This window comes from Anomaloglossus baeobatrachus, chromosome 3, assembly GCF_048569485.1.
Source record: "Anomaloglossus baeobatrachus isolate aAnoBae1 chromosome 3, aAnoBae1.hap1, whole genome shotgun sequence".
Taxonomy (NCBI): Eukaryota; Metazoa; Chordata; class Amphibia; order Anura; family Aromobatidae; genus Anomaloglossus; species Anomaloglossus baeobatrachus.
This window is the reverse complement of record NC_134355.1, coordinates 134,716,053-134,742,435: the sequence shown is the minus strand read 5'-3', so window position 1 is coordinate 134,742,435 and position 26,383 is coordinate 134,716,053. Positions and strand designations below refer to the sequence as shown.

Sequence of the window (26,383 nt, the reverse complement as noted above, 5' to 3'; positions counted from 1 at the left end):
TAAATTAAAAAAAAAAAAACAGACTATACTAATCAGCTTAGTGACACATGGCTGGACTCAGGGTCTGTCAACATGCTCTCAGATTATTTAGAAAAAACTGACAGATTCTTTTTAATGTAAGGACATTCCTAAAGTTTGTTTTACAAAATAAGGGTTTAATCACACTGGTTTTAAACCAACAAAAGAAACTAAAACATTGCATTTAAAAAAAAAAAACCAAACAATATTGGAAAAAAACTTTATTTAGAACATCTTGTATTAAGTTCCAAAATCTGCAGTTTTAAAGCTCTATAGACCGCTTGAGAGGTGGTCCTTTATACAAGCTGCTCAGGTAGAAACAGACCACAACAACTCTTCATAGAACACAATATGAAAAAGCAGAATCATGTTAGGGCAGAACCACATAGGACCCAGAAACCATACTGCAAATGATCAGCTACAGTACATGTCAGGCGAGCCACCAGTCTGTCAAGAACATCACATCCAAATTATTTACTCAAGAGCGCAGGTAGCCATGTGCATCAGGCAAGTATTTTATTACACTTGTTTTAAAATGCATCGTTTCCCTCATGCACCCCCAAGTATCCCTGCACATTTCAGATAGGAAATTCTAGTCATGACAGGTCATTCATTTAACAAGTACTTTTAATTTAAAGATACAAAAAAGGTTTCACTTTCAGATGACAGGATATAACATACATTGTACGCTAGCCTACCAAAGTGACTTTAAAACAATTCAAAAGGTGAAAAAAAGTATGCATGTCTGGCAAGAGAATGCCATAGCAATGCTGTAAAAAAAACAAAAGCAGAGGCTAGCCATTCCTCTCTGGGCTTACGCTCCTTTGTGGGCTCCGGGATGGTGAGCGGCTGCAAAGAAGAGACAAATCAATTAGTATCTGACGTGAACAGACTTTCCCAGAGGCACCAAGATATGTATAGATATTTTATCAAAAGTGAAGATAACATTAAAAGGTACAGTAATTTATTTTATTTAACATCACACTGGAAACACCTATTAGAATAAGCCCTAAAGGGAACGGTCTCTTCCGGCAGCTCCCCCCCATAGTCTGGAACACCTCATTTACATAAAGTGATGAGCGGATTTAGCCACAAGGCATCTGTTATGAAGCAGACAGGTAGGACTTTATTCAGCATTCTAAATCCTGTATGCCCATACTAATAGGTTGGATGGGTCAAATGTGGGGACAGATTCCTTTAACTATTAAGAACTATCAGGTATAGACATTAGCTTGTGTGTTGAGGAATAGGAAAATGGGACATACCTTCTTTTGGGAGTAACTGACCTTCTTTTGGGAGTAACTGATCTTGACTTTGATCTAGGAATTAAAAATGGAAAAAAAATTATGACCCATCAATGAGCAATCCTAGAGGTCACCCTATGCTAAAAGGGTTTTAAAGATCCATTCCCACTGTACTTTCAAAACTCAGGTTAGCAATCATGCAGCAACATCTTGACAATGCATTGGTTGATTTTTTTTTAAGTATGGATAGATTCTGCTAGATTGTGCACCACCCAAAATTGTAATTGGTGCACCCCCCCTCTTTACCTTAAGACAAGCTCTTATCAATGTCTATATTGCCTCGTTCAGAGAGCAGGCTTATATTCTCTACAGTTACAGCAAAGTTTCTACTATATGGTCTATTAGAGGCCGTGCAACTGGAGCCCTACAGCCAATCAGCAGCTGCTACATTCATAGGCAATGGAAGAGCCAGTTAAGCAGCCACTGATTGTTTGCCATGTGAATCCTGTGGCCATTCATGCACATCCCTGGAGAGTAGGCACCAGCATCAATGGAGAGGCGCACCGGAGGAGAGTACGGGCTGTTATTTAGTACGAGAAACTATAGCTATTGAGAAGGGGTTGACCGAGTAGTGGACAAACCCTTTAAGTGTTTATCGTAGTATTTAGTGTAGTGTTTATTTATAAGTAACCACATTTAGAACAGTAAACCCAGACATAGTGGATACAATTTGACTGCATCTATGTAGGAACAGATTAGTCAAGCCATTCTCCACTGATATCAGAGGTTTGTCCAGTCTCCAGAGGTGGGAACCATCTGTCAGAATTACCTCTGTTACAGTATACACTGTATTTTACAGTGGGGTAAAAATGATACATAGTGGTGTCAATTACTTTATAAGCCACATTGCTATAGTGCATCTGTAATATCTCATTTTGCTGAACTGCAGGACTGATCAGTATTTTTCTGCTGAATAAACAGGCTGTGAAAATAGAGACTGAACAATTGTATTAACCATTCTGTCCCCATAATTTCTTAATGGCTTCTGCAAACTGGTAAATCAAGTGCAAATTCACTTGGATATAGCCAGTCTGCTCTCTACTAGGCTGAAATCAGCACATCTAAATAAACCATTACGCAAGCATTCTTACCTGCTTCTAGGGCGTGAAACAGACCTGGATCTTGAGCGAGACCTAGATCTGAAAACAGTTCAGTTATTTTACATGTACTGCCAAGTAATCAAAAGCAAAGACTACACATGTCCAGGTTGTGTTATAAGATTTTCACTTACCTGGATCTTTTAACCGAAGGAGATCGTGTTCTGCGTGGAGAACCAGATCTTGACCTACGAGGTGAGCCAGACCTAGACCTACGGGGAGATCCAGACCTTGACCTAGGAAACAGAATAATGCACAAGACGAGCTTTAGACAGTCTGAAAAACCGCATCATTTACTGTGTGCAATTAGTGCTCCATGATGACTAACTGCAAGGAAGGTTAAGTCCTACTTTGTGGGATAAAAGCATAAAAGTGCAATAAAAGGGAATCTGTCACCAGATTTATCACTCAACATGAAAGCAGCATAACATAGGGGCAGAGATCCTGATTCCAGCAGTGTTTTACTTACTGGGCTGCTGTGTAGTTTTGATAAAAATAATCGTTTAATCAGCAGTAGATCATCATTAGAAGACTAGTTAACGTGCTGCCAGATAGTCCAACATATTCATGAGCTCTGTATAACTGCTGTCATTTTGATAAAAATCAATGTTTTCTCAGCTGCAGATCTAGCAAACAGCTCAGTAAAGGCCCCTTTACACACAGACTTTCTAGCGACCCCACCAGCGATCCCAACCTGGCCGGGATCGCTACAAAGTCTCTGGTGAGTCGCTGGTGAGCTGTCAAACAGGAAGACCTGGCCAACGACGCAACAGCGATCCGAACCTGTAGAACGACCTAGCTAGTCATTGGGGACGTTGTAAAGCAGCTTTTTGAAAGGGAAGTCGCTAACGAAGTCGCTGTAAAGTCCCCTTTACACACAGACTTTCTAGAGATCATGCTGCACAGCGGGAAACAAAAGGACCAAAGAATGGTCCTGAGAGATGTATAGCGATCAGCAACTTCACAGCAGGGGCCAGGTCGCTGATGTGTTTCACACACTGCAATGTCGCTGGGGAGGTCGCTATTACAAAACCGGTGACGTTACAGCGATGTCGTTTGCGATGTTGCAGTGTGTAAAGCCACCTTAAGTGATACATGAATCAGGGTCTATCTCTACATTATGCTGCTCTCAGATAAGGTAGCAAAACCCTGGAGACAGTCCTTTTTAGACCCCTGAACAATTAATCAGCAACTATAATTTAAAGAAAACAAGACCTCCATTAGATGCATCTTGGAGTGCAGGTCCACCTATAGAAGTATTATGAAAAGTTACTATATGCAGTGGAACCTCGCTTAACGAGTAACCCACTTAACGAGAATTTCGCTTAACAAGCAAAGCTTTCTGTAAATTTGTAACCCGGTTTACGAGAAAGCTTTGCTGTACGAGCAAAATTCTCACCGCACACACTTCCGGTTCCGTACATCCACTGCGCTCTGACCCGCACTTTCAGTCCACACAAACATGTACTCACAAACACACGCACATACAGTATTATACTCACCTTACCTTCCACCGCTGGTCTCATGGTTCTTGTAGTTCCCGGGTACATTGCGACGTCCTTGCGGCGAACTACAAGTACCATGAGGCCGGCGGTGGAACGGAAGGCAAGGTGAGCATATAATATGTGTACCTTCTGTTTCATTGCCTGCCTCCTGTAGTTCGCCGCTCCGCTCCGTGCATCGGCATCCATAGCGACGAAGCAGGAACTTCCTGTCACCGCTATTCAAAGGCAGCGTGCTGGCCAATCAGAGGCAAGCGGCTCTGCCTTTGACGTCAGTGTGCTGGGAGCGTAAGTTCCTCCCTTGTCGTTATGGTAACCCGATACACAGCCCGTACCGGAGAACAGCTAGTCCCAGAAGACCGGCGATGCAACGGAAGGTAAGGTGAGCATATAATTCGTGCTTGTATGTGTGTGGAATGACAATAGGGGAACAGGATGGGACATTTAACAAGTTGTGGAACGAATCGTCTGCATTGTAATGATTTCCAATGGGAAATCTTTGCTTTGCTGAACGAGTTACTTGGTTAACAAGCACACTCCAAGAACGGATTGTTCTCGTTAACCAAGGTCCCACTGTACTGAAGTTTTAAATTATACTTTTGTTATCGCATTTTAAAAATGGAACAAGGAATGGGCTGGCTTCTGTACATAGCGAGCAATGCTCTGCCTTCATGTCCATTAGTGCATTTTAGGATCCTGAAATTTCACCCTAAAGACAAATATCCCTAACATTTTGTGGGTAGAGTGTATATATACAAATATTATAGGAAGGCAATTAAACTCACCTCCTTCCTCGGCTCCTGCTTCTAGATCGAGAATATCGCCTTCCCCGGGATCTTGAGTGAGAGCGAGACCTTGATCTGAATGTTGAAAGTAAAATTAATTTAGCTTTAGAAATTGATAATTAGGTAGCCTACAGACAGCAATGAGCGTCTGATATCAGGAAACCTATTTGCCTTGAATAGATCTACCTAGGAGAAACTGGTTAAATAAAAGGAGTTTCACTTTACAATAAAATTAAAACTAAAAAACAAAAACAAAACAAACAGAAATAAATAAAAAAATAAAATAAAAAAAAGAGAAAATAAAATAAAAAACAAGACTAGAATTTGTAGTAAATAAACCTTGCAAGTCTGCAGGTCGACCCTCTTTGGCCTCAAGGTCTAGAAGATCTAGACGGTCTAGAAGGATCTACCAGCCGATCACTTCATCTACTGTAGGTCTTCAATCTAACGACGATCATACTGAGCCATATGAGCCAGGTGAGGCTTGATTGACGTTTTTTCTAGGTAGGAATGTGGTCAATCTGTAGTTCTTTTCTAAACCGGAGGGGTGCCCCAATTGTTTGCCAATATTACTCAGATACGGCGATCACAGTAGATCATAGATTTCAAGGCCTCTACAGAATCTTAAAGGATGATCTAGTTGTAGAAGGCTTGAGGGGATCTGGCCTCTTATGCTGATCACCTCAAGGTCTAGCAGAATCATAAGGTTGGATTTGCAAGGCGCCTCAGCATGAAATCTTAAGGCTCGTGACATTCTGAATCAAGTCGACTGACTCAAACGAAGAAACCTGTAAGGTTTTGACCAGGTTGATTATTAATATATTTGAACAGTGCAAAGTCATCACATAAGCCATAATGCATAAAAAAAGAGCAGCAGTCCACTATACATTGCATTAACTACAACAGCTTATTTTCTGTTACAATCAGCCATAATCGCTAATAAATGCTCCCAACCTCCCCCGCTATCACCAGCCCACTTTCCCTTCACATTCACTATACGCTGTAAGCACATGCATACAAACTACGTTTTTATCAACATTTAATTCAAACACGTCAAACATTTAGCCTTAGGGCAAAAGAAAGCATTATCGCTGACATTTTGCCAGTAAATTTGCCTTTAGAACGTGTGTGTGTGTGTGTGTGTGTGTGTGTGTGTGTGTGTGTGTGTGTGTGTGTGTGTGTGTGTGTGTGTGTGTGTGTGTGTGTGTGTGTGTGTGTGTATTTGTGTGTTTTATAGAAATCTTGCGTTTCAGTAAATAAGCTGAAGATAACTATATTCTGCATATTAAACTGCGCTGGATGGTCCTGTTCATACTACTGCCCGGAGACTGACATTTGTGCATGCAAACATCTATTCTATAGTATGAACCTAGCAGCCCCCTCTCTGGCCTAATATTGCACTGAGTCCCATATTCTTCATTATACCCATTAAAAACACCTGCTTCTTGAGGACTATCACTGCAAGTTTGTGTATCTCAACATCTGGCCACTCATCAAAAAACCTAGTGTACCTGCTTCTCCTTCGTCGGCTGTACCTTAGGCAGTCATAAGCATAGTGACCCTTTTCACCACACTCATAACATCTATCACTTGGGTCAAAAGGACGACGTGCCGGGGGTCTGTCATAGCGAGATCGTCGGGGCATGCCTGTGGATAGCTCTACTCTTACTCTTGAACCGCAAATAAACCTGTAAAAAGATAAAAAAAAAAAAAAATTTTAAACATATTAAAATGAAGCTATACATTGTGTTTTCAACTACCCTCAGTTTAAAACACAATTCATGGAGTGATTCCAAACACAAGTGTACCCAAAAGTAAAGGTGGAGCCTAAAAGGGAACCTGTCAGGTGCAATATGCACCCAGAACCACGAGCAGTTCTCGGTGCATATTTCTAATTCCTACCTAACTGTGCCAGTATATAGTAGCATAAAGAGATCTTTTGAAATAGTATCCTTTATGATATGCTAATATATAGTGATCCTTTAAGATATGCTAATGAGTGCAGGGACTAGTCACAAGAGCTTTAGTTAATACACTCATTCCGCCCTCTTAGCATGCTAATGAGTGCAGGGACTAGTCACAAGAGCTTTAGTTAATACACTCATTCCGCCCTCTTAGAATGTTAGCACTCACAATGCCCAGCATCATTGGTGGTGACGTGCATACCTGTGTCCATTGTTACCTCTCAGACACCGGGCTTAGGGTCAGAGCGGATGATCAGAAGTTATCGCACTTCCGGTCATGCGCACTGTGAAGCCTGTGTCCCAGCTCCAGGGAAGTCTAGTGCACAGAAGTGCGGTGACTTCTGATCATGTGCTCTGACGACAGGTACACAAGTCACCAGGGCTATGGAGTCTGAGTCGGAGCTCATTTTGGTGGAGTCTGAGTCGGTAGAAAATGCACCGACTCCGACAATATATAATAAATTGGGGACAGTAGTACAATGCAGAATGTGCTGAATATTTTACCAAACAACAACATTTAGTCTAATGCTTATATTTAAGCGAAAAATGTATTGTAGTACAATGTGAACATCAGACATTTAATTATTTTTATGATACAATAATCAAGATATTTAGATAGAACATAAAGAAGGGAATTTTGTTTACTTACCGTAAATTCCTTTTCTTCTAGCTCTAATTGGGAGACCCAGACAATTGGGTGTATAGGCTATGCCTCCGGAGGCCGCACAAAGTATTACACTCAAAAGTGTTAAGCCCCTCCCCTTCTGCCTATACACCCCCCGTGCTCCCACGGGCTCCTCAGTTTTGGTGCAAAAGCAAGAAGGAGGAAAAAGAATTATAAACTGGTTTAAAGTAACTTCAATCCGAAGGAATATCGGAGAACTGAAACCATTCAACATGAACATGTGTACACAAAAAAACAGGGGCGGGTGCTGGGTCTCCCAATTAGAGCTAGAAGAAAAGGAATTTACGGTAAGTAAACAAAATTCCCTTCTTCTTTGTCGCTCTATTGGGAGACCCAGACAATTGGGACGTCCAAAAGCAGTCCCTGGGTGGGTAAATAATACCTCATAATAGAGCCGTAACGGCTCCGTCCTACAGGTGGGCAACCGCCGCCTGAAGGACTCGCCTACCTAGGCTGGCATCTGCCGAAGCATAGGTATGCACCTGATAGTGTTTCGTGAAAGTGTGCAGGCTCGACCAGGTAGCTGCCTGACACACCTGCTGAGCCGTAGCCTGGTGCCGCAAGGCCCAGGACGCTCCCACGGCCCTGGTAGAATGGGCCTTCAGCCCTGAGGGAACCGGAAGCCCCGAGGAACGATAAGCTTCGAGAATTGGTTCCTTGATCCACCGAGCCAGGGTTGATTTGGAAGCTTGTGTCCCTTTACGCTGGCCAGCGACAAGGACAAAGAGTGCATCCGAGCGGCGCAGGGGCGCCGTACGAGAAATGTAGAATCTGAGTGCTCTCACCAGATCTAACAAATGCAAATCCTTTTCACATTGGTGAACTGGATGAGGACAAAAAGAGGGTAAGGAGATATCCTGATTGAGATGAAAGGGGGATACCACCTTAGGGAGAAATTCCGGAACCGGACGCAGAACCACCTTGTCCTGGTGAAACACCAGGAAAGGGGCTTTGCATGACAGCGCTGCTAGCTCAGACACTCTCCGAAGTGAAGTGACTGCTACTAGGAAAACCACTTTCTGCGAAAGGCGTGCAAGAGAAATATCCCTCATTGGCTCGAACGGTGGTTTCTGAAGAACCATCAGCACCCTGTTCAGATCCCAGGGTTCTAACGGACGCTTGTAAGGAGGAACGATGTGACAAACCCCCTGCAGGAACGTGCGTACCTGTGGAAGTCTGGCTAGGCGCTTCTGGAAAAACACAGAGAGCGCTGAGACTTGTCCCTTAATGGAGCCAAGCGACAAACCCTTTTCAAGTCCAGATTGAAGGAAGGACAGAAAAGTGGGCAAGGCAAAAGGCCAGGGAGAAAAACCCTGAGCAGAGCACCATGACAGGAAAATTTTCCACGTCCTGTGGTAGATCTTGGCGGACGTTTGTTTCCTAGCCTGTCTCATAGTGGCAATGACCTCTTGAGATAATCCTGAAGACGCTAGGATCCAGGACTCAATGGCCACACAGTCAGGTTGAGGGCCGCAGAATTCAAATGGAAAAACGGCCCTTGAGACAGCAAGTCTGGTCGGTCTGGTAGTGCCCACGGTTGGCCGACCGTGAGATGCCACAGATCCGGGTACCACGACCTCCTCGGCCAGTCTGGAGCGACGAGGATGACGCGGCGGCAGTCGGCCCTGATCTTGCGTAACACTCTGGGCAACAGTGCCAGCGGAGGAAACACATAAGGGAGCTGAAACTGCGACCAATCCTGAACTAAGGAGTCTGCCGCCATAGCTCTGTGATCGTGAGATCGTGCCATGAACGTCGGTACCTTGTTGTGCCGGGACGCCATTAGGTCGACGTCCGGCCTCCCTTAGCGGCAACAGATCTCCTGAAACACGCCCGGGTGAAGAGACCATTCCCCTGCGTCCATGCCCTGGCGACTGAGAAAGTCTGCTTCCCAGTTTTCGACGCCCGGGATGTGAACTGCGGAGATGGTGGAGGCCGTGGCTTCCACCCACATCAAAATCCGCCGGACTTCCTGGAAGGCTTGCCGACTGCGTGTTCCGCCTTGGTGGTTGATGTAAGCCACCACTGTGGAGTTGTCCGACTGAATTCGGATCTGCTTGCCTTCCAGCCACTGCTGGAACACTTTTTAGGGCAAGATACACTGCCCTGATCTTCAGAACATTGATCTGAAGCGAGGACTCTTGCTGAGTCCACGTACCCTGAGCCCTGTGGTGGAGAAAGACTGCTCCCCACCCTGACAGACTCGCGTCCGTCGTGACCACCTCCCAGGATGGGGGTAGGAAGGATTTCCCATGCGATAATGAAGTGGGAAGAAAGCCACCCCCTAAGGGAAGCTTTGGTTGCCTGAGAGAGGGAGACGTTCCTGTCGAGGGACGTCGGTTTCCTGTCCTATTTGCGTAGGATGTCCCAATGAAGAGGACGCAGGTGAAACTGCGCGAAAGGAACTGCCTCCATTGCTGCCACCATCTTCCCCAGGAAGTGCATGAGGCCCTTCAAGGGGTGTGCTTGACCTTGAAGGAGAGATTGCACCCCTTTCTGTAGTGAACGCTTGTTGATCAGCGGAAGCTTCACTATCGCCGATAGGGTATGAAACTCCATGCCAAGATATGTCAGCGATTGGGCTGGTGTCAGATTTGACTTTGGAAAATTGATGATCCACCCGAAACCCTGGAGAGCCCCCAGAGAAGCGTCGGGGCTGTGTTGGCATGCCTCCTGAGAGGGTGCCTTGATCAGCAGATCGTCCAAGTAAGGGATCACCGAGTGACCCTGAGAGTGGAGGACCGCAACTACTGTAGCCCTGACCTTGGTGAAAACCCGTGGGGCTGTAGCCAGGCCGAACTGCAGTGCCACGAACTGCAGGTGTTCGTCTCCTATGGTGAAGCGCAAGAAGCGTTGGTGCTCTGGAGCCACCGGTACGTGGAGAAAAGCATCTTTGATATCGATCGATGCAAGGAAATCTTCTGGGGACATTGAGTCGATGACGGAGCGGAGGGTTTCCATCCGGAACCGTCTGGTCTATACGTGTTTGTTGAGCAGTTACGGGTCCAGGACAGGACGGAAAGACCCGTCCTTCTTTGTAACCACAAACAGGTTGGAGAAAAACCCGTGACCCTGTTGCTGAAGAGGAACAGGGACCACCACTCCTTCTGCCCTCAGGGTGCCCAGCGCCTGCAGAAGAGCCTCGGCTCGCTCGGGAGGCGGGGATAACCTGAAGAATCGAGTCGGGGGACGAGAGGCGAACTCTAACTTGTAACCGTGAGACAGAACGTCTCTCGCCCAACGGTCTTTTACCCTTGGCAGCCAGGAGTCGCAAAGGCGGGAAAGCCTGCCACCAACCTAGGATGCGGATTGAGGAGACCGAAAGCCATCAAGAAACCGCTTTGGTAGCGGCACCTCCGGTGGTCTTTTTGACTTAGACCGCCATGAATCGGAGAGCCCTTGATCTATTCAGAGGCCTTTTGGACGAGGAGAATTGGGACCTGCCCGCGCCCCGAAAGAACCGAAACCTCGACTGCCCCATCCTCTGTTGGGGTATGTTCGGTTTGGGCTGGGGTAAGGATGTATCCTTTCCCTTGTATTGTTTGATGATTTCATCCAAACGTTCGCCAAACAGTCGGTCGCCAGAAATTGGCAAACTGGTTAAACGCTTTTTTGGAAGCAGAATCTGCCTTCCAGTTCCGTAGCCACAAGGCCCTGCAGAGTACCACCGAATTGGCGGAAGCAACCGCCATACGGCTCGCAGAGTCCAGGACAGCATTAATAGCGTAAGACGCAAATGCCGACGTCTGTGTGGCTGCGTCAATTTGCGCTTGACCTGCTGAGATAGCTTGTAGCACCCATACGGCTGCAAATGCTGGTGCAAAAGAAGCGCTGATAGCTTCATAGATGGATTTCAACCAGAGCTCCATCTGCCTGTGAGTGGCATCTTTGATTGATAGACGCTATAAGATCGTTCACTATGGCGTCCCCGTCAGGCGTATCAAGATTGAGAGCGGCCTCAGGATCAGAATCCTGATCAGCTGTCTCCGCTTCATCATCCAGGGATTCCCCCCGCTGAGACCCTGACCAATATGAAGATGTCGAGGGAATTTCCCAGCGAGCTCGCTTAGACAGTCAGGGGCTGGGGTCTGTATCAGAGACCTCACTCTGGGATCTATGAGACACCCCGGGGAGACCTCTGGTCCAACTGAGGTGGGCCAGGGAGCAATGATTCAACAGTGCCCCTGTGCTGAGATACCGGTCTGGATTGCTCAGTGGATCCTGCCGGCAGAGGGGTCGTACATGCGGCGTAGGCAGCATAGTAAGCCTGTGGTTTGGCGCTCCTGCCTTTTATGGGCGCCATGCTGTTGACTTCCCTGAGCAACACAATATATATACAGAATCAACTGTGCACCATACAGTGTAAAGCATATCTTATAAACATATGATTTAAAATTACACTCCTGCACAAATGTGGCTAGCACCACAGATGCTGCATACCCCCCGCATAAAGCGGTTGTGAGCCCACCAGGGTCCCTGCCTGGGTCTGTCAGAATTTGTCCCCCTCTGCAGCATTCAAGGAGCTGACAGGAATGGCTGCCGGCTTCTGAGGAGAGGACAGTGAGGGGGGTGGAGTATGCAAAGCATGCTCCAGCCCTCAGTGCTGCTCATCCTGTGCAGCGTCCCGCCCTTCCCCTGCTTGTCAGGGCTGTTGGCGGGAGGAAGAAAGACTAGGCCGCAAAAGCCGGGGACTCGAGTAATAAACGCGGCCGCCGTAAAAGCGCGGCCGCGCGGAAGTCCCCGGCGCACTACAAGTCCCAGCCGCGCCTCAGTGTCAAAACATGGCGGCGGCGGTCAGCGCGGTAGTCTCCCTACATAAACACACTCAGCGATGCTGAGTGTGTAATGGCACGGCTGCCGGCGTCCTGAGAGAGGAGGAAGCCGTGGGCGTGACCCTTAGAAAGTGCGGGAACTGGTGCCTCACAGTGCAGTGAGGGGAGTGGAGTATGCAAAGCATGCTCCAGCCCTCACTGCAGCTCGTCTGTAAAGCGTCCCGCCCTTCCCCTGCCTGTCAGGGCTGTGGGCGGGAGGAGAAAACACTAGGCCGTACAAGCCGGGGACTCAAGTAATAAGCGCGGCTGCCATAAAAGCGCGGCCGCGCGGAAGTCCCCGGCGCACTACAAGTCCCAGCCGCGCCTCAGTGTTAAAAACATGGCGGCGGCGGTAGTACGGTAGTCCCCCTACATAAACACACTCAGCGACGCTGAGTGTGTAATGGCACATTAACCCGGTCAGCGCCGCGGTCCCCGGTGCACTAGCACACCCAGCAATGCTGGAGTGTTGCTGTGCGCGGTCCCCACAGGGACACAGAGTACCTTCAAGTAGCAGGGCCATGTCCCTGAACGATACTCGGCTCCTATCCAGCAGAGTCTTAAATGCTGTGGATGGAGCACGGTCTCAGTGCCTGGAGACCGGTAAGATCCCACTTCACCCAGAGCCCTGAGGGGGATGGGGAAGGAAAACAGCATGTGGGCTCCAGCCTCCGTACCCGCAATGGATACCTCAACCTTAACAACACCGCCGACAAGAGTGGGGTGAGAAGGGAGCATGCTGGGGGCCCTATATGGGCCCACTTTTCTTCCATCCGACATAGTCAGCAGCTGCTGCTGACCCATCTATGGAGCTGTGCGTGCGTGTCTGACCTCCTTCGCACAAAGCAAAAAAACTGAGGAGCCCGTGGGGTGAAGGGGAGGGGCTTAACACTTTTGAGTGTAATACTTTGTGCGGCCTCCGGAGGCATAGCCTATACACCCAATTGTCTGGGTCTCCCAATAGAGCGACAAAGAAGAAGGGAATTTTGTTACTTACCGTAAATTCCTTTTCTTCTAGCTCTTATTGGGAGACCCAGACGATTGGGGTATAGCTACTGCCCTCCGGAGGCCACACAAAGCACTACATTAAAAGTGCAAGGCCCCTCCCCCTCTGGCTATACCCCCCCCGTGGTATCACGGGTTCTCCAGTTTTAGTGCCAAAGCAAGAAGGAGGAAGCCAATAACTGGTTTAAACAAATTAACTCCGAATAACATCGGAGAACTGAAAAACCGTTCAACATGAACAACATGTGTACCCGCAAACAACAAAAAAACATCCCGAAGGACAACAGGGCGGGTGCTGGGTCTCCCAATAAGAGCTAGAAGAAAAGGAATTTACGGTAAGTAACAAAATTCCCTTCTTCTTCAGCGCTCTATTGGGAGACCCAGACGATTGGGACGTCCAAAAGCTGTCCCTGGGTGGGTAAAGAAATACCTCATGTTAGAGCTGCAAAAAAACAGCCCTCCCCTACGGGGGTGTCACTGCCGCCTGCAGGACTCTTCTACCTAAGCTGGCATCCGCCGAAGCATAGGTATGCACCTGATAATGCTTGGTGAAAGTGTGCAGACTGGACCAGGTAGCTGCCTGGCACACCTGTTGAGCCGAAGCCTGGTGACGTAATGCCCAGGACGCACCCACGGCTCTGGTTGAGTGGGCTTTTAGCCCTGAAGGAACCGGAAGCCCCGCAGAACGGTAGGCCTCTAGAATTGGTTCTTTGATCCATCGAGCCAGGGTGGCTTTAGAAGCCTGCAACCCCTTGCGCGGACCAGCGACAAGGACAAAAAGTGCATCGGCACGGCGCATGGGCGCCGTGCGGGAAATGTAGATTCTGAGTGCTCTCACCAGATCTAGCAAACGTAAGTCCTTTTCATACCGGTGAACCGGATGAGGACAAAAAGAAGGCAAGGATATATCCTGATTAAGATGAAAAGAGGATACGACCTTAGGGAGAAACTCCGGAATAGGGCGCAGCACTACCTTGTCCTGGTGGAACACCAGGAAGGGAGCCTTGGATGACAGAGCTGCCAGCTCAGACACTCGCCGAAGCGATGTGATCGCAACAAGAAACGCCACTTTCTGTGACAGCCGAGAAAAGGAAACTTCCTTCAGAGGCTCGAAGGGCGGCTTCTGGAGAGCAACTAGTACCCTGTTCAGATCCCATGGATCTAACGGCCGCTTGTACGGGGGCACAATATGACAGACCCCCTGCAGGAACGTGCGCACCTTAGAAAGACGTGCTAGACGCTTCTGAAAAAACACGGATAGTGCCGAAACTTGCCCTTTAAGGGAGCTGAGCGACAAGCCCTTTTCTAACCCCGATTGCAGGAAGGAAAGAAACTTGGGCAATGCAAATGGCCAGGGAGACACTCCCTGAGCAGAGCACCAGGATAAGAAAATCTTCCACGTTCTGTGGTAGATCTTAGCCGAATTCGACTTTCTAGCTTGTCTCATTGTGGCAACGACTCCTTGAGATAATCCTGCAGACGCTAGGATCCAGGACTCAATGGCCACACAGTCAGGTTCAGGGCCGCAGAATTCTGATGGAAAAACGGCCCTTGGGACAGTAAGTCTGGTCGGTCTGGCAGTGACCACGGTCGACCGATCGTGAGATGCCACAGATCCGGATACCACGACCTCCTCGGCCAGTCTGGAGCGTCGAGTATGATGCGGCTGCACTCGGATCTGATCTTGCGTAGCACTCTGGGCAAGAGCGCCAGAGGCGGAAACACGTATGGGAGCTGAAACTGCGACCAATCTTGAACCAAGGCGTCTGCCGCCAGAGCTCTTTGATCGCGCGACCTCGCCATGAATGCCGGGACCTTGTTGTTGTGCCGGGATGCCATTAGGTCGACGTCCGGCACTCCCCAGCGGCGACAGATTTCCTGAAACACGTCCGGGTGAAGGGACCATTCCCCTGCGTCCATGCCCTGGCGACTGAGGAAGTCCGCTTCCCAGTTTTCTACGCCTGGGATGTGAACCGCGGATATGGTGGATGCTCTGTCCTCCACCCACATTAGAATGCGCCGGACTTCTTGGAAGGCTTGCCGACTGCGCGTCCCTCCTTGGTGGTTGATGTATGCCACCGCTGTGGAGTTGTCCGATTGGATTCGGATCTGCTTTCCTTCCAGCCACTGTTGGAAGGCCAGTAGAGCAAGATACACTGCTCTGATCTCCAGAACATTGATCTGAAGGGTGGACTCCTGCGGAGTCCACGTCCCCTGAGCCCTGTGGTGGAGAAATACTGCTCCCCACCCTGACAGACTCGCATCTGTCGTGACTACTGCCCAGGATGGGGGCAGGAAGGATCTTCCCTGAGACAATGAGGTGGGAAGGAGCCACCATTGTAGGGAGTCCTTGGCCGTCTGGGAAAGCGAGACTTTCCTGTCCAGGGACGTTGACTTCCCGTCCCATTGGCGGAGAATGTCCCATTGAAGTGGGCGCAGATGAAACTGCGCAAAGGGAACTGCTTCCATGGCTGCCACCATCTTCCCTAGGAAATGCATGAGGCGCCGCAAGGGATGCAACTGGCCCTGCAGAAGAGATTGCACCCCTGTCTGTAGTGACCGCTGCTTGTTCAGCGGAAGTTTCACTATCGCTGCTAGAGTATGAAACTCCATGCCAAGATACGTTAGTGATTGAGTCGGTGATAGGATCGACTTTGGAAAGTTGATGATCCATCCGAAAGACTGTAGGGTCTCCAGCGTAGCATTCAGGCTGTGCTGACATGCCTCTTGAGAGGGAGCTTTGACCAATAAATCGTCTAGGTAAGGGATCACCGAGTGTCCCTGAGAGTGCAAGACTGCTACCACCGCCGCCATGACCTTGGTGAAGACCCGTGGGGCTGTCGCCAGACCAAATGGCAGAGCTACGAACTGAAAATGGTCGTCTCCTATCACAAAACGTAGAAAACGTTGATGTTCTGTAGCAATTGGCACGTGGAGATAAGCATCTTTGATGTCTATTGAGGCAAGGAAGTCTCCTCTGGACATTGAGGCAATGACAGAACGCAGGGTTTCCATCCGGAACTTCCTGGCGTGCACATGTTTGTTGAGCCGTTTTAGGTCCAGAACAGGACGGAACGAGCCGTCCTTTTTTGGAACCACAAAGAGATTGGAGTAAAACCCTTGCCCTTGTTCCTGAGGAGGGACTGGGATCACCACTCCTTCCGCTCTTAGGGAGTCCACCGCCTGCAGCAGAGCATCTGCTCGGTCTGGATGTGGGGAGGTTCTGAAGAACCGAGCTGGAGGACGAGAATTGAACTCTATTCTGTACCCGCGAGACAAAATGTCCGTCACCCACCGGTCTTTGACCTGTGACATCCAAAAGCCGGAAAAGCGGGAGAGCCTGCCCCCGACCGGCGATGCGGAGGGGGGGGGCTGGAAGTCATGAGGTAGCCGCTTTGGAAGCGGTACCTCCATTTGCTTTCTTGGGGCGCGTGTGAGCCCGCCACGAATCTGAGTTTCTTTGCGTCCTCTGAGTCCCTTTGGACGAGGTAAATGGTGTCTTGCCCGAACCTCGAAAGGACTGAAACCTCTGCTGCCACTTTTTCTGCTGAGGTTTGGTTGTTCTGGGTTGTGGTAAAGAGGAGTCTTTACCCTTGGACTGCTTAATGATATCAGCCAATGGCTCGCCAAACAGTCTATCTCTAGATAAAGGCAAACTGGTTAAACATTTTTTGGAACCAGCATCTGCTTTCCAGTCCTTTAACCACAAGGCTCTGCGCAAAACTACCGAATTGGCGGACGCCATTGAGGTGCGACTGGTAGATTCTAGGACCGCATTGATAGCGTAAGACGCAAACGCCGACATCTGCGTGGTAAGGTGCGCCACTTGCGGCACTGCTGGATGTATGATAGCATCCACTTTTGCTAAGCCAGCTGAAATAGCCTGGAGTGCCCATACGGCTGCGAATGCCGGAGCAAACGACGCGCCGATAGCTTCATAGACAGATTTTAACCAAAGGTCCATCTGTCTGTCATTGGCATCTTTAAGTGAAGCGCCATCCTCCACTGCAACTATGGACCTAGCTGCGAGTTTGGAAATCGGGGGGTCTACCTTTGGACACTGTGTCCAGCGCTTGACCACCTCAGGGGGGAAAGGGAAACGCGTATCTTTAGATCGTTTAGAGAAACGCCTTTCTGGGTGAGCGTCGTGCTTCTGGATTGATTCTCTGAAGTCAGAGTGATCCAAGAAAGCACTCAAGTTACGCTTGGGATAAAGGAAACGAAACTTCTCCTGCTCCGCAGCCGCCTCTTCTGCTGAAGGGGCTGGGGGAGAAATATCCAACAGCCTATTGATGGCTGAGATAAGGTCGTTTACCATGGCATCCCCATCAGGGGTATCCAGGTTGAGAGGGGTTCCAGGAATGGATTCCTGATCACTCTCATCAGACACATCACAGGGAGACTGATTGCGCTGAGACCCTGAGCAGTGTGATGACGTCGAGGGTCTTTCCCAGCGAGCTCGCTTAGGGTGGCTGGGGCTATCATCTGAGTCATAATCCTCGGCCTGTGAAGCCGGGGACCCCCCTGTGGGCTGGATTAATTCCAAGTGAGGGGGACCTGAGGACAGAGGCCTCGCCGTGCCCAAAGACTGAGCCCCATGCATAGATTGCAAGGTTTCAAGGATTTTTGCCATAGACACAGACATATTATCCGCAAAAACTGCAAAGTCTGTCCCTGTCACCGGGGCAGAACTTACAAGCGTCTCAGCCTGGGTCACTACCTCTCCTGACTCCGGCTGGCGAAGCAGCACCGGGTCGGAGCATTGCACACAATGGGGGTCATCGGAGCCTGCTGGTAGATTAGCCCCACATGCAGCACACGCAGTATACACAGCCCTAGCCTTGGCAGCCTTGCGTTTTGAGGATGGCATGTTGTTGCTTCCACAGTACACCGATACACCGTGAGGCACTAGAGGGACCAGCACAGAAAAATCGCTTACCGCCCGCTTAAAAAGCGGGTGTGTGGTCGCCAGATAGCCCCTAGTCCAGGTCTCCCAGAGCCTTGCGTCCTTCCTCCAGCCAGACTGCATGTAATGGCTGCCGGCGTCCTGAGAGAGAAGGGGGGCGGGCCCTGGGCGTTCCTGGCTAAGAGCGGGAAGCCTGCTTCCCTCTGTGCCTAGTGTGAGGGCTGGAGCATGTAAATCAGGCTCCAGCCCTCGTCGCTGCTAGCGAACAGCGTCTCTCCCCTACCCTGAATGACAGGGTGGGGGCGGGAACGAATCGGAGCTGCCGGCGTCCTAGGCCCAAAAAGCCGGGGACTCAATTTATAACCGCCGCCGCCGTAAAAGCGCGGACGGCGGATCCCCGGCGCACCACAAGTCACAGCAGCGCCGCCCGGTCCAGAGGGGGTCGGCGCTGCGTTCCCATACACAAAAAATCCCCCAGTAATCTGTAGGGACACTAACTCCAACGTTGCGGTCCCCGGCGCACTACAACACCCAGCCAGCCCGGAGTGTGTCTGTGCCTGCCGGGGACACAGAGTACCTGTATGATGCAGGGCCTGTCCCTGATCGTACTCCTGCTCCGTCTCCATCAGGTTCTAATGGGTCTGTGGATGGAGCCCGGCGTCAGAGCTGAGAGGCCGGCAGGATCCCACTTCCACAGAGCCCTACCAGGGGATGTGGAAGGAAAACAGCATGTCAGGCTCCAGCCCTGTACCAGCAATAGGTACCTCAACCTTACAACACCATCCAGGGGTGAGAAGGGAGCATGCTGGGGACACTATATATGTCCTCTTTTCTTCCATCCGAAATAGTCAGCAGCTACTGCTGACTAAAATCTGTGGAGCTATGCATGGAATGTCTGACCTCCTTCGCACACAAAGCTAAAACTGGAGAACCCGTGATACCACGGGGGGGGGGGGGGGGTATAGCCAGAGGGGGAGGGGCCTTGCACTTTTAATGTAGTGCTTTGTGTGGCCTCCGGAGGGCAGTAGCTATACCCCAATCGTCTGGGTCTCCCAATAGAGCGCTGAAGAAATATATGTTTTGGAATACAACTTTAGAACACAAAACTAATAAATTGTAAATATGTAATATGTAATATGTAATATATATATATATATATATATATATATATATATATATATATATATATATATATATATATACATACACATACATACATACATACATACATACATACACATATACACACACACACACACACACACACACACATACATATATATACACACACACACAAGATATATATGTAGTCTACTGTATATTACATAGTGTATTACATATTTACAATTACAGTTTGTGTTCTAAAGTTGTATTGCAATAAATATATTTTATGTTCTATCCAAATATCTTGATTATTGTATCATAAAAATTATTAAATGTCTGATGTTCACATACAAATGGTCATGTATTACAATAAATTTTTCACCTAACTAAAAGCAATATATGTAGGAGTCGGAGCAAGAGAAATTGAGGAGTCGGAGTCGAAGGTTTGGTTTACCGACTCCACAGCCCTGCAATTCACCACCAATGACGCTGGGCAATGAATAGCATGTTAGCACTCCCCTATGAAAAGCTGACGTGGTGCTTTAAAATGTTTTTTTTTCAGATTTGGGATTATAGTTAAAGGAAACATTCACCAGGATCTTCGTATATAACGGAAAGCCAGTGCTATACTGGCACTATCAGGCCGATTCTCTACATACCTTTAGTGGTCAGCTCAGATGTGTAGGTTTTGAAATCTAAGAAAGTAAAGTTTCTAAAACCGGCAGCTTCTTGCGTGACAGCAGCTGAGGATCAGATAATATCTGACGGGTATTCATAGTTATCCCTTCCCCCTGTTATGCTAATTCTAAGTGTTATACAATCGATTTAACTTCACTAGCAGGACCTGTGTAAGCTCATACCCATGTGATCAGAAGGGGCGCGGCCTCAGTAAACAAAGCTGATACTAGGAAGCAACATGTTTGTTTGCTGAGGCCCCGCCCCCTTCTGGTCACATGGGTATGAGCTTACACAGGTCCTGCTAGTGAAGTTAAATCAATTGTATAATACTTATCCCCTCCCCATTAGAATTAGCACAACTATGAATTCCTCCCCACACATTTTATCTGCTCCTCAGCTGCTGTCACGCAAGAAGCTGTCGATTTTATAAACTTTACTTTCTTGGATTTGAAAACTTCTACATCTGAGCTGACCACTACAGGTATGTATAGGATCAGCCTGATAGTGCCAGCATAGCACTGGCTTTAGATCATATACGAAAATCCTTTAACAGTCACCGAGTAAAACCATTTGCATCCTCAGCATGCAAACCACATGCTGTCAGGACTGTTCTGTGATGGTGGTGAAAATGGACAATTATGTGACTGCAAGTAAGCGAATTGTTTACATGCAGATGTGCCGACTAGACGTGTGCAATTGCACAAATAATATACTTGTGGTCACATGACCACCTGCGCTTGCTGCTTGCTCCTGAGAATACAGCTTACACATTGCACTCTGAAAAGATTTAGAAGTCTGTAGTCACACAGAGGATGCTGTCACCCCAAACCTGGACAACCCCTTTAAACATCAGTAGGTATCTGGCTGCTGACACTCCCAGCTAGGATTCTATCATACACATCAAGTTTTCCATTACAAATTACAAGAATTGCACGTTTGGAGTCTCTGCAAGCCCAATTAGTTTTAAAGGAGAGCAACCAGGAACACTGCCAGTCCACATGGGATTGCTGTGGTTCCTGACATTTTAAAAGTGATGCTGTAACATAATAGAACAATTTCCCACATGTTTACAGCATTTTAGCACTATAATATATATATTTTTAGTAGATAGTGAAGTGCGAAAATGAATAGATATGCTAAAGATTAAAAAAAAGCAAAGCACATACTTCCCATCCAATCCTCGCACAGCGTCTTCAGCGTCCCGTGTATCTTCAAATTCTACAAAAGCAAACCCAGGAGGGTTCCGGGCAATCCAGACTGTACGCAGAGGCCCGTAGTAACTAAAGGCACGCTCCAACTCTCCTTTGCCTGCACCAGTTCCTAGATTACCGACGTAAACTTTTGCTTCTGAAAAACAAGAGTTAAAATGTATAGAAAACTATTCAGAAAAGTCAATGTGAACCATGCAACTGATACAAGATTACATAAGTGGTTAAATGGTTCCTTAGGCTATGTGCACATGCTGCATTTTTGGCCGCTAAAACCGCACAAAACCGCATGCGTTTTTACAGCGATTTGGTGCATATTGGCTGTGTTTTTCCAAAGCATTGCATGGGGGGAAACGCAGAAAAACGCAGGAAAGAATTGACATGTCCATTTTTTTTTTTAATCTCAAAAACGCAGCTTAAAAAAAAGTTGTGTGCAGACAGCAAAAATTAAAACTCAGACTTTGCTGGGGAAGCAAAGTCATGCAGTTTTGAGGCCAAAAACGCACCCGAAAAACGCGCAAAACGCCGCGAAAAACGCACTGTGCGCACATAGCCTTAGAATGAATGGTGTTATCAATATTAGATTCATGGGGGAAGGGCTAGATCAAAACTAAACCCCACAGAGTCACCACAATGGATTCCCTTCATTGTTACCAGTGTTCTGTACTTCCAGTAGTGGTTGTGTCAACTGTAACAACAGCTAAGTCCCATTGAAGTGAATGGAGAAAAACAACAACACAAACTACAATATCGTATCAGCCACAGGCAGAAACAAAATGGTATGAAGTGAGGTGGGTGCTCGAGGTGTGAACCAAGCTAAGGCTGGTTTCACACTACGTTTATTTAACATCCGTCCATAACGTTTTTTTAGCGGAAAAACGGATCCAGTGCAAATGAGTTTTCATTTCAATGCATTTGCAATGGACTCGCGTTAACATGCGTTCACCTGCGTTAGCGTGTGTTATAGTGAGGATCCAGCGACTTGCAGTTTTTTAACATCTTTCAAAAACGCTACTTGTAGCGTTTTTGAGCTGCGTCCAAATACTGCAAGTCACTTGATCCTGACTAAACAGCACGCAAACGCAGGTGAACGCTGGCGTGCTGATAGACAGGATCCGGCTTGCTCTACTGAATCTCTCTCTCTCTCTCTCTCAATGCGGCGGCCGTTAATTAGTTAATTAGTTAATGCGGCGGCCGGAGGCAACGTAGCTTGCAACGTTTTTTTGTCCGGCAAAAAAAACGCATCGCGCCGGATCCGGCACGATACGGCGTGTTTTACAATAGAAGCCTATGGACGCCGGATCCGGCGTAATGCGGTAAAAAACGGATGCGGCCGCCGGATCCGTTTTTCTAAACTGAGCATGCTCCAATGTAATTAACAAAACGGATCCAGCCAAAAAACGGACGAAAAGGATGCAAAAACGGATGCAAACCGTATCCACCGGATCCGTTTTTTAACGGATCCGGCATAACGGATCCGTTAAAAAACGGATCCGATGGATACGGTTTTCACTTTTTTTTCAGGATCCGTTGGATCAGGAAAAAAAAGGACTGTGCCTGAATACAGAAAACTGATGTGTGAAAGTAGCCTTAGGCTGCTTTCACACCTCCGGTTTTAGCAGAGCCGGCCACTCAGGCTCTAAAACCTATGCAACGGACGCGGCGACAATACCGCATCCTTTGCATAAGTTTTTGACATGCGGCCCGTCCGGTTTTTGCCGCTTGCGGCAGGCTACTGAGCACGCGCAGTGGAAAAAAAACCACATGCGGCATCCATTGCAAATCGCGCCGCATCGTCCGGATGCGGCGCAATGCGTTTTTTTGCCGGACAAAAAAACGTGCCAGGCAACGTTCCATCCGGCCGCTGCATTGGCTAAATCTGCCATATGCGGCAAAAACCAGACCGAACGCAAGCCCATGCGGCACAATACGGCACTAATGTAAGTCTATGCAAGAAATAAAAAAAAATAATCGGCGGCAAAAAAAAAAAAGTAATGGTTTTTCTGCAAAGCGCCGGATTGTGCCACACAGGAAAAAACGGAGGTGTGAAAGCAGCCTAAGGCTATGTGCGCACTAGAAATGTGAAGTTTCTCAAGAAAATTTCTTGAGAAACTTCTGGGAGTGAAAGATTTCCAGACCTCCGGAAAAAATCCGCACCAAATCCGCATGCGGATTTGCCGCGATTTTCCCGCGGGTGGTTCCCTGCGGATTTTGCAGGCTGTACTGCCGAAATCCGCAGGGTACCTGCGGAAATAATGGACATGCTCATTTTCTCAAGAAATTTTCTTGAGAAATTCTTCTCAAGGAAATTTCTTGAGAAAAATCCACAGCGTGCGCACAGCTATTTTTTTTTCATAGAATTTACTGGGAAATGTCTGCACAAAGATTGCAGACATTTCTCAAGAAATTTCCGCGGCAAATCCGCGGATAAGACGGTCTAGTGCGCACAGAGCCTTAGCCATCCCAGCAATCCTGATAACGAGCTGACTGGGGCGAAGGCTGATCATCCTCTGACTGGGGGACATGGAGCACCACCATTCTCAACCTCTGGCAGCACACCTTGTATTGATAAATAAAAAAACCCCAACAAAAAAAAAAAAGAAAAAAAAAAAAAACCAACAAGTTTGCGCAGACACTGCAAGAGGTGTGAATAGAGCCTAAGGAGGACACGCACTTCACAGGGCCCAGGTATCCCCCAGTAGGGAGACTGTAAAGCCTTTAGGCTCCAGTTTAGTGACGGCAAACAAAGCTGGGAGTGAGAAAGCCAGGGGCCACCGCCGAGACACCCGGGCCTCCACAACATTAACCCAGGATACAGAAAGCCAGGGGCCACCGCCGAGACACCCGGGCCTCCACAACATTAACCCGGGATACAGAAAGCCAGGGGCCACCGCCGAGACACCCGGGCCTCCACAACATTAACCCAGGATACAGAAAGCCAGGGGCCACCGCCGAGACACCCGGGCCTCCACAACATTAACCCAGGATACAGAAAGCCAGGGGCCACCGCCGAGACACCCGGGCCTCCACAACATTAACCCCGGATACAGAAAGCCAGGGGCCACTGCCGAGACACCCGGGCCTCCACAACATTAACCCGGGATACAGAAAGCCAGGGGCCACCGCCGAGACACCCGGGCCTCCACAACATTAACCCGGGAGTGAGAAAGCCAGGGGCCACCGCCGAGACACCCGGGCCTCCACAACATTAACCCGGGAGTGAGAAAGCCAGGGGCCACCGCCGAGACACCCGGGCCTCCACAACATTAACCCGGGATACAGAAAGCCAGGGGCCACCGCCGAGACACCCGGGCCTCCACAACATTAACCCAGGGGCCACCGCCGAGACACCCGGGCCTCCACAACATTAACCCAGGATACAGAAAGCCAGGGGCCACCGCCGAGACACCCGGGCCTCCACAACATTAACCCGGGATACAGAAAGCCAGGGGCCACCGCCGAGACACCCGGGCCTCCACAACATTAACCCAGGACACAGAAAGCCAGGGGCCACCGCCGAGACACCCGGGCCTCCACAACATTAACCCAGGATACAGAAAGCCAGGGGCCACCGCCGAGACACCCGGGCCTCCACAACATTAACCCGGGAGTGAGAAAGCCAGGGGCCACCGCCGAGACACCCGGGCCTCCACAACATTAACCCAGGGGCCACCGCCGAGACACCCGGGCCTCCACAACATTAACCCAGGATACAGAAAGCCAGGGGCCACCGCCGAGACACCCGGGCCTCCACAACATTAACCCAGGATACAGAAAGCCAGGGGCCACCGCCGAGACACCCGGGCCTCCACAACATTAACCCGGGATACAGAAAGCCAGGGGCCACCGCCGAGACACCCGGGCCTCCACAACATTAACCCAGGACACAGAAAGCCAGGGGCCACCGCCGAGACACCCGGGCCTCCACAACATTAACCCAGGATACAGAAAGCCAGGGGCCACCGCCGAGACACCCGGGCCTCCACAACATTAACCCGGGATACAGAAAGCCAGGGGCCACCGCCGAGACACCCGGGCCTCCACAACATTAACCCAGGATACAGAAAGCCAGGGGCCACCGCCGAGACACCCGGGCCTCCACAACATTAACCCAGGATACAGAAAGCCAGGGGCCACTGCCGAGACACCCGGGCCTCCACAACATTAACCCGGGATACAGAAAGCCAGGGGCCACCGCCGAGACACCCGGGCCTCCACAACATTAACCCGGGAGTGAGAAAGCCAGGGGCCACCGCCGAGACACCCGGGCCTCCACAACATTAACCCGGGAGTGAGAAAGCCAGGGGCCACCGCCGAGACACCCGGGCCTCCACAACATTAACCCAGGGGCCACCGCCGAGACACCCGGGCCTCCACAACATTAACCCAGGATACAGAAAGCCAGGGGCCACCGCCGAGACACCCGGGCCTCCACAACATTAACCCGGGATACAGAAAGCCAGGGGCCACCGCCGAGACACCCGGGCCTCCACAACATTAACCCGGGATACAGAAAGCCAGGGGCCACCGCCGAGACACCCGGGCCTCCACAACATTAACCCAGGATACAGAAAGCCAGGGGCCACCGCCGAGACACCCGAGCCTCCACAACATTAACCCGGGATACAGAAAGCCAGGGGCCACCGCCGAGACACCCGGGCCTCCACATTAAGGCAGGCCACAAAGCCAGGGGCCACCGCCGGACTCTGGGCGTCACAAGTCTGCCCTCGGCCTCCAGTACAGCGTACGCCGGGAGAAGTGCAGGGGCCGCCGGCCAGGAGAGGAGGCCTCCTCCCCACACGTCTGACTTCCAATCGATGCCGATCACCGTGTGGCGCACTGAGCCGGAGGCCCGGACAAAGCCTGCATGTGCGGGGCGGGCAGGTGGCGTTATTCCGGCCGCTCGTTAGCCCAGGCAGATTAGCACACCCACATCATCGTAAAAAACGAAGGAGAGGCAGCGGGGCACCGGGGGAACAGCGACATACCGAGCACATGCAACGTAAGAGGAACACACCCCGACCCGCCATTACCTGGCAGCGCTGCACAAAGCGCCAAACACGTGACCGCGCACACTGCAAAATGGCGACCACAAGCCGAACGCGCTGCCACAGCCAGTAGAAACCCGCCCGCCGCAGGTGCCGCCCTGACTACCCCGTACTCACCGCCACTGTACCGGTACCGCGACATGTCCGCACACCGCAAAATATCGCTGCAACGCCGCTGTATCTAGAGCGCAGCCGCGCGACTCCCGCTCTTTATCAGCGCACCAACGGTCGTTGTAGCCGGCTATTGGGCAGCGGCCGATTACGTCAC

General features: G+C 49.6%; 2 protein-coding genes across 6 annotated transcripts in view; one reads left to right on the top strand and one right to left on the bottom strand.

Moving 5' to 3' along the window:
- Positions 1–224: 224 nt before the first annotated feature.
- Positions 225–26,383, bottom strand: SRSF7 (serine and arginine rich splicing factor 7). Of its 4 annotated transcripts, none has more exons than XM_075339473.1 (8): positions 26,233–26,383; positions 21,026–21,206; positions 6,218–6,394; positions 4,707–4,781; positions 2,554–2,655; positions 2,414–2,461; positions 1,284–1,337; positions 225–867 (listed from the first exon to the last, which is right to left on the bottom strand). In XM_075339473.1, the coding sequence occupies exons 1-8, from the start codon at positions 26,255–26,257 to the stop codon at positions 813–815; spliced, it is 717 nt and encodes a 238-aa protein (XP_075195588.1). In that variant the 5' UTR covers positions 26,258–26,383; the 3' UTR covers positions 225–812. The 4 variants fall into 4 exon arrangements, with proteins under 4 accessions (XP_075195588.1, XP_075195589.1, XP_075195590.1 ...); XM_075339474.1 differs by having other exon boundaries at positions 1,305–1,337; XM_075339475.1 differs by having other exon boundaries at positions 6,242–6,394.
- Positions 26,018–26,383, top strand: part of GEMIN6 (gem nuclear organelle associated protein 6) — a 45,213-nt gene continuing 44,847 nt past the window's right edge. The window contains exon 1 of one of the 2 annotated variants that reach the window (XM_075339479.1): positions 26,018–26,069. In XM_075339479.1, coding sequence (XP_075195594.1) covers positions 26,063–26,069 — 7 coding nt within the window. In that variant the 5' untranslated portion in view covers positions 26,018–26,062. Of the gene's footprint in view, positions 26,070–26,158; positions 26,206–26,383 lie in introns of those variants that run through there. The other variant, XM_075339482.1, reaches the window with a different exon arrangement.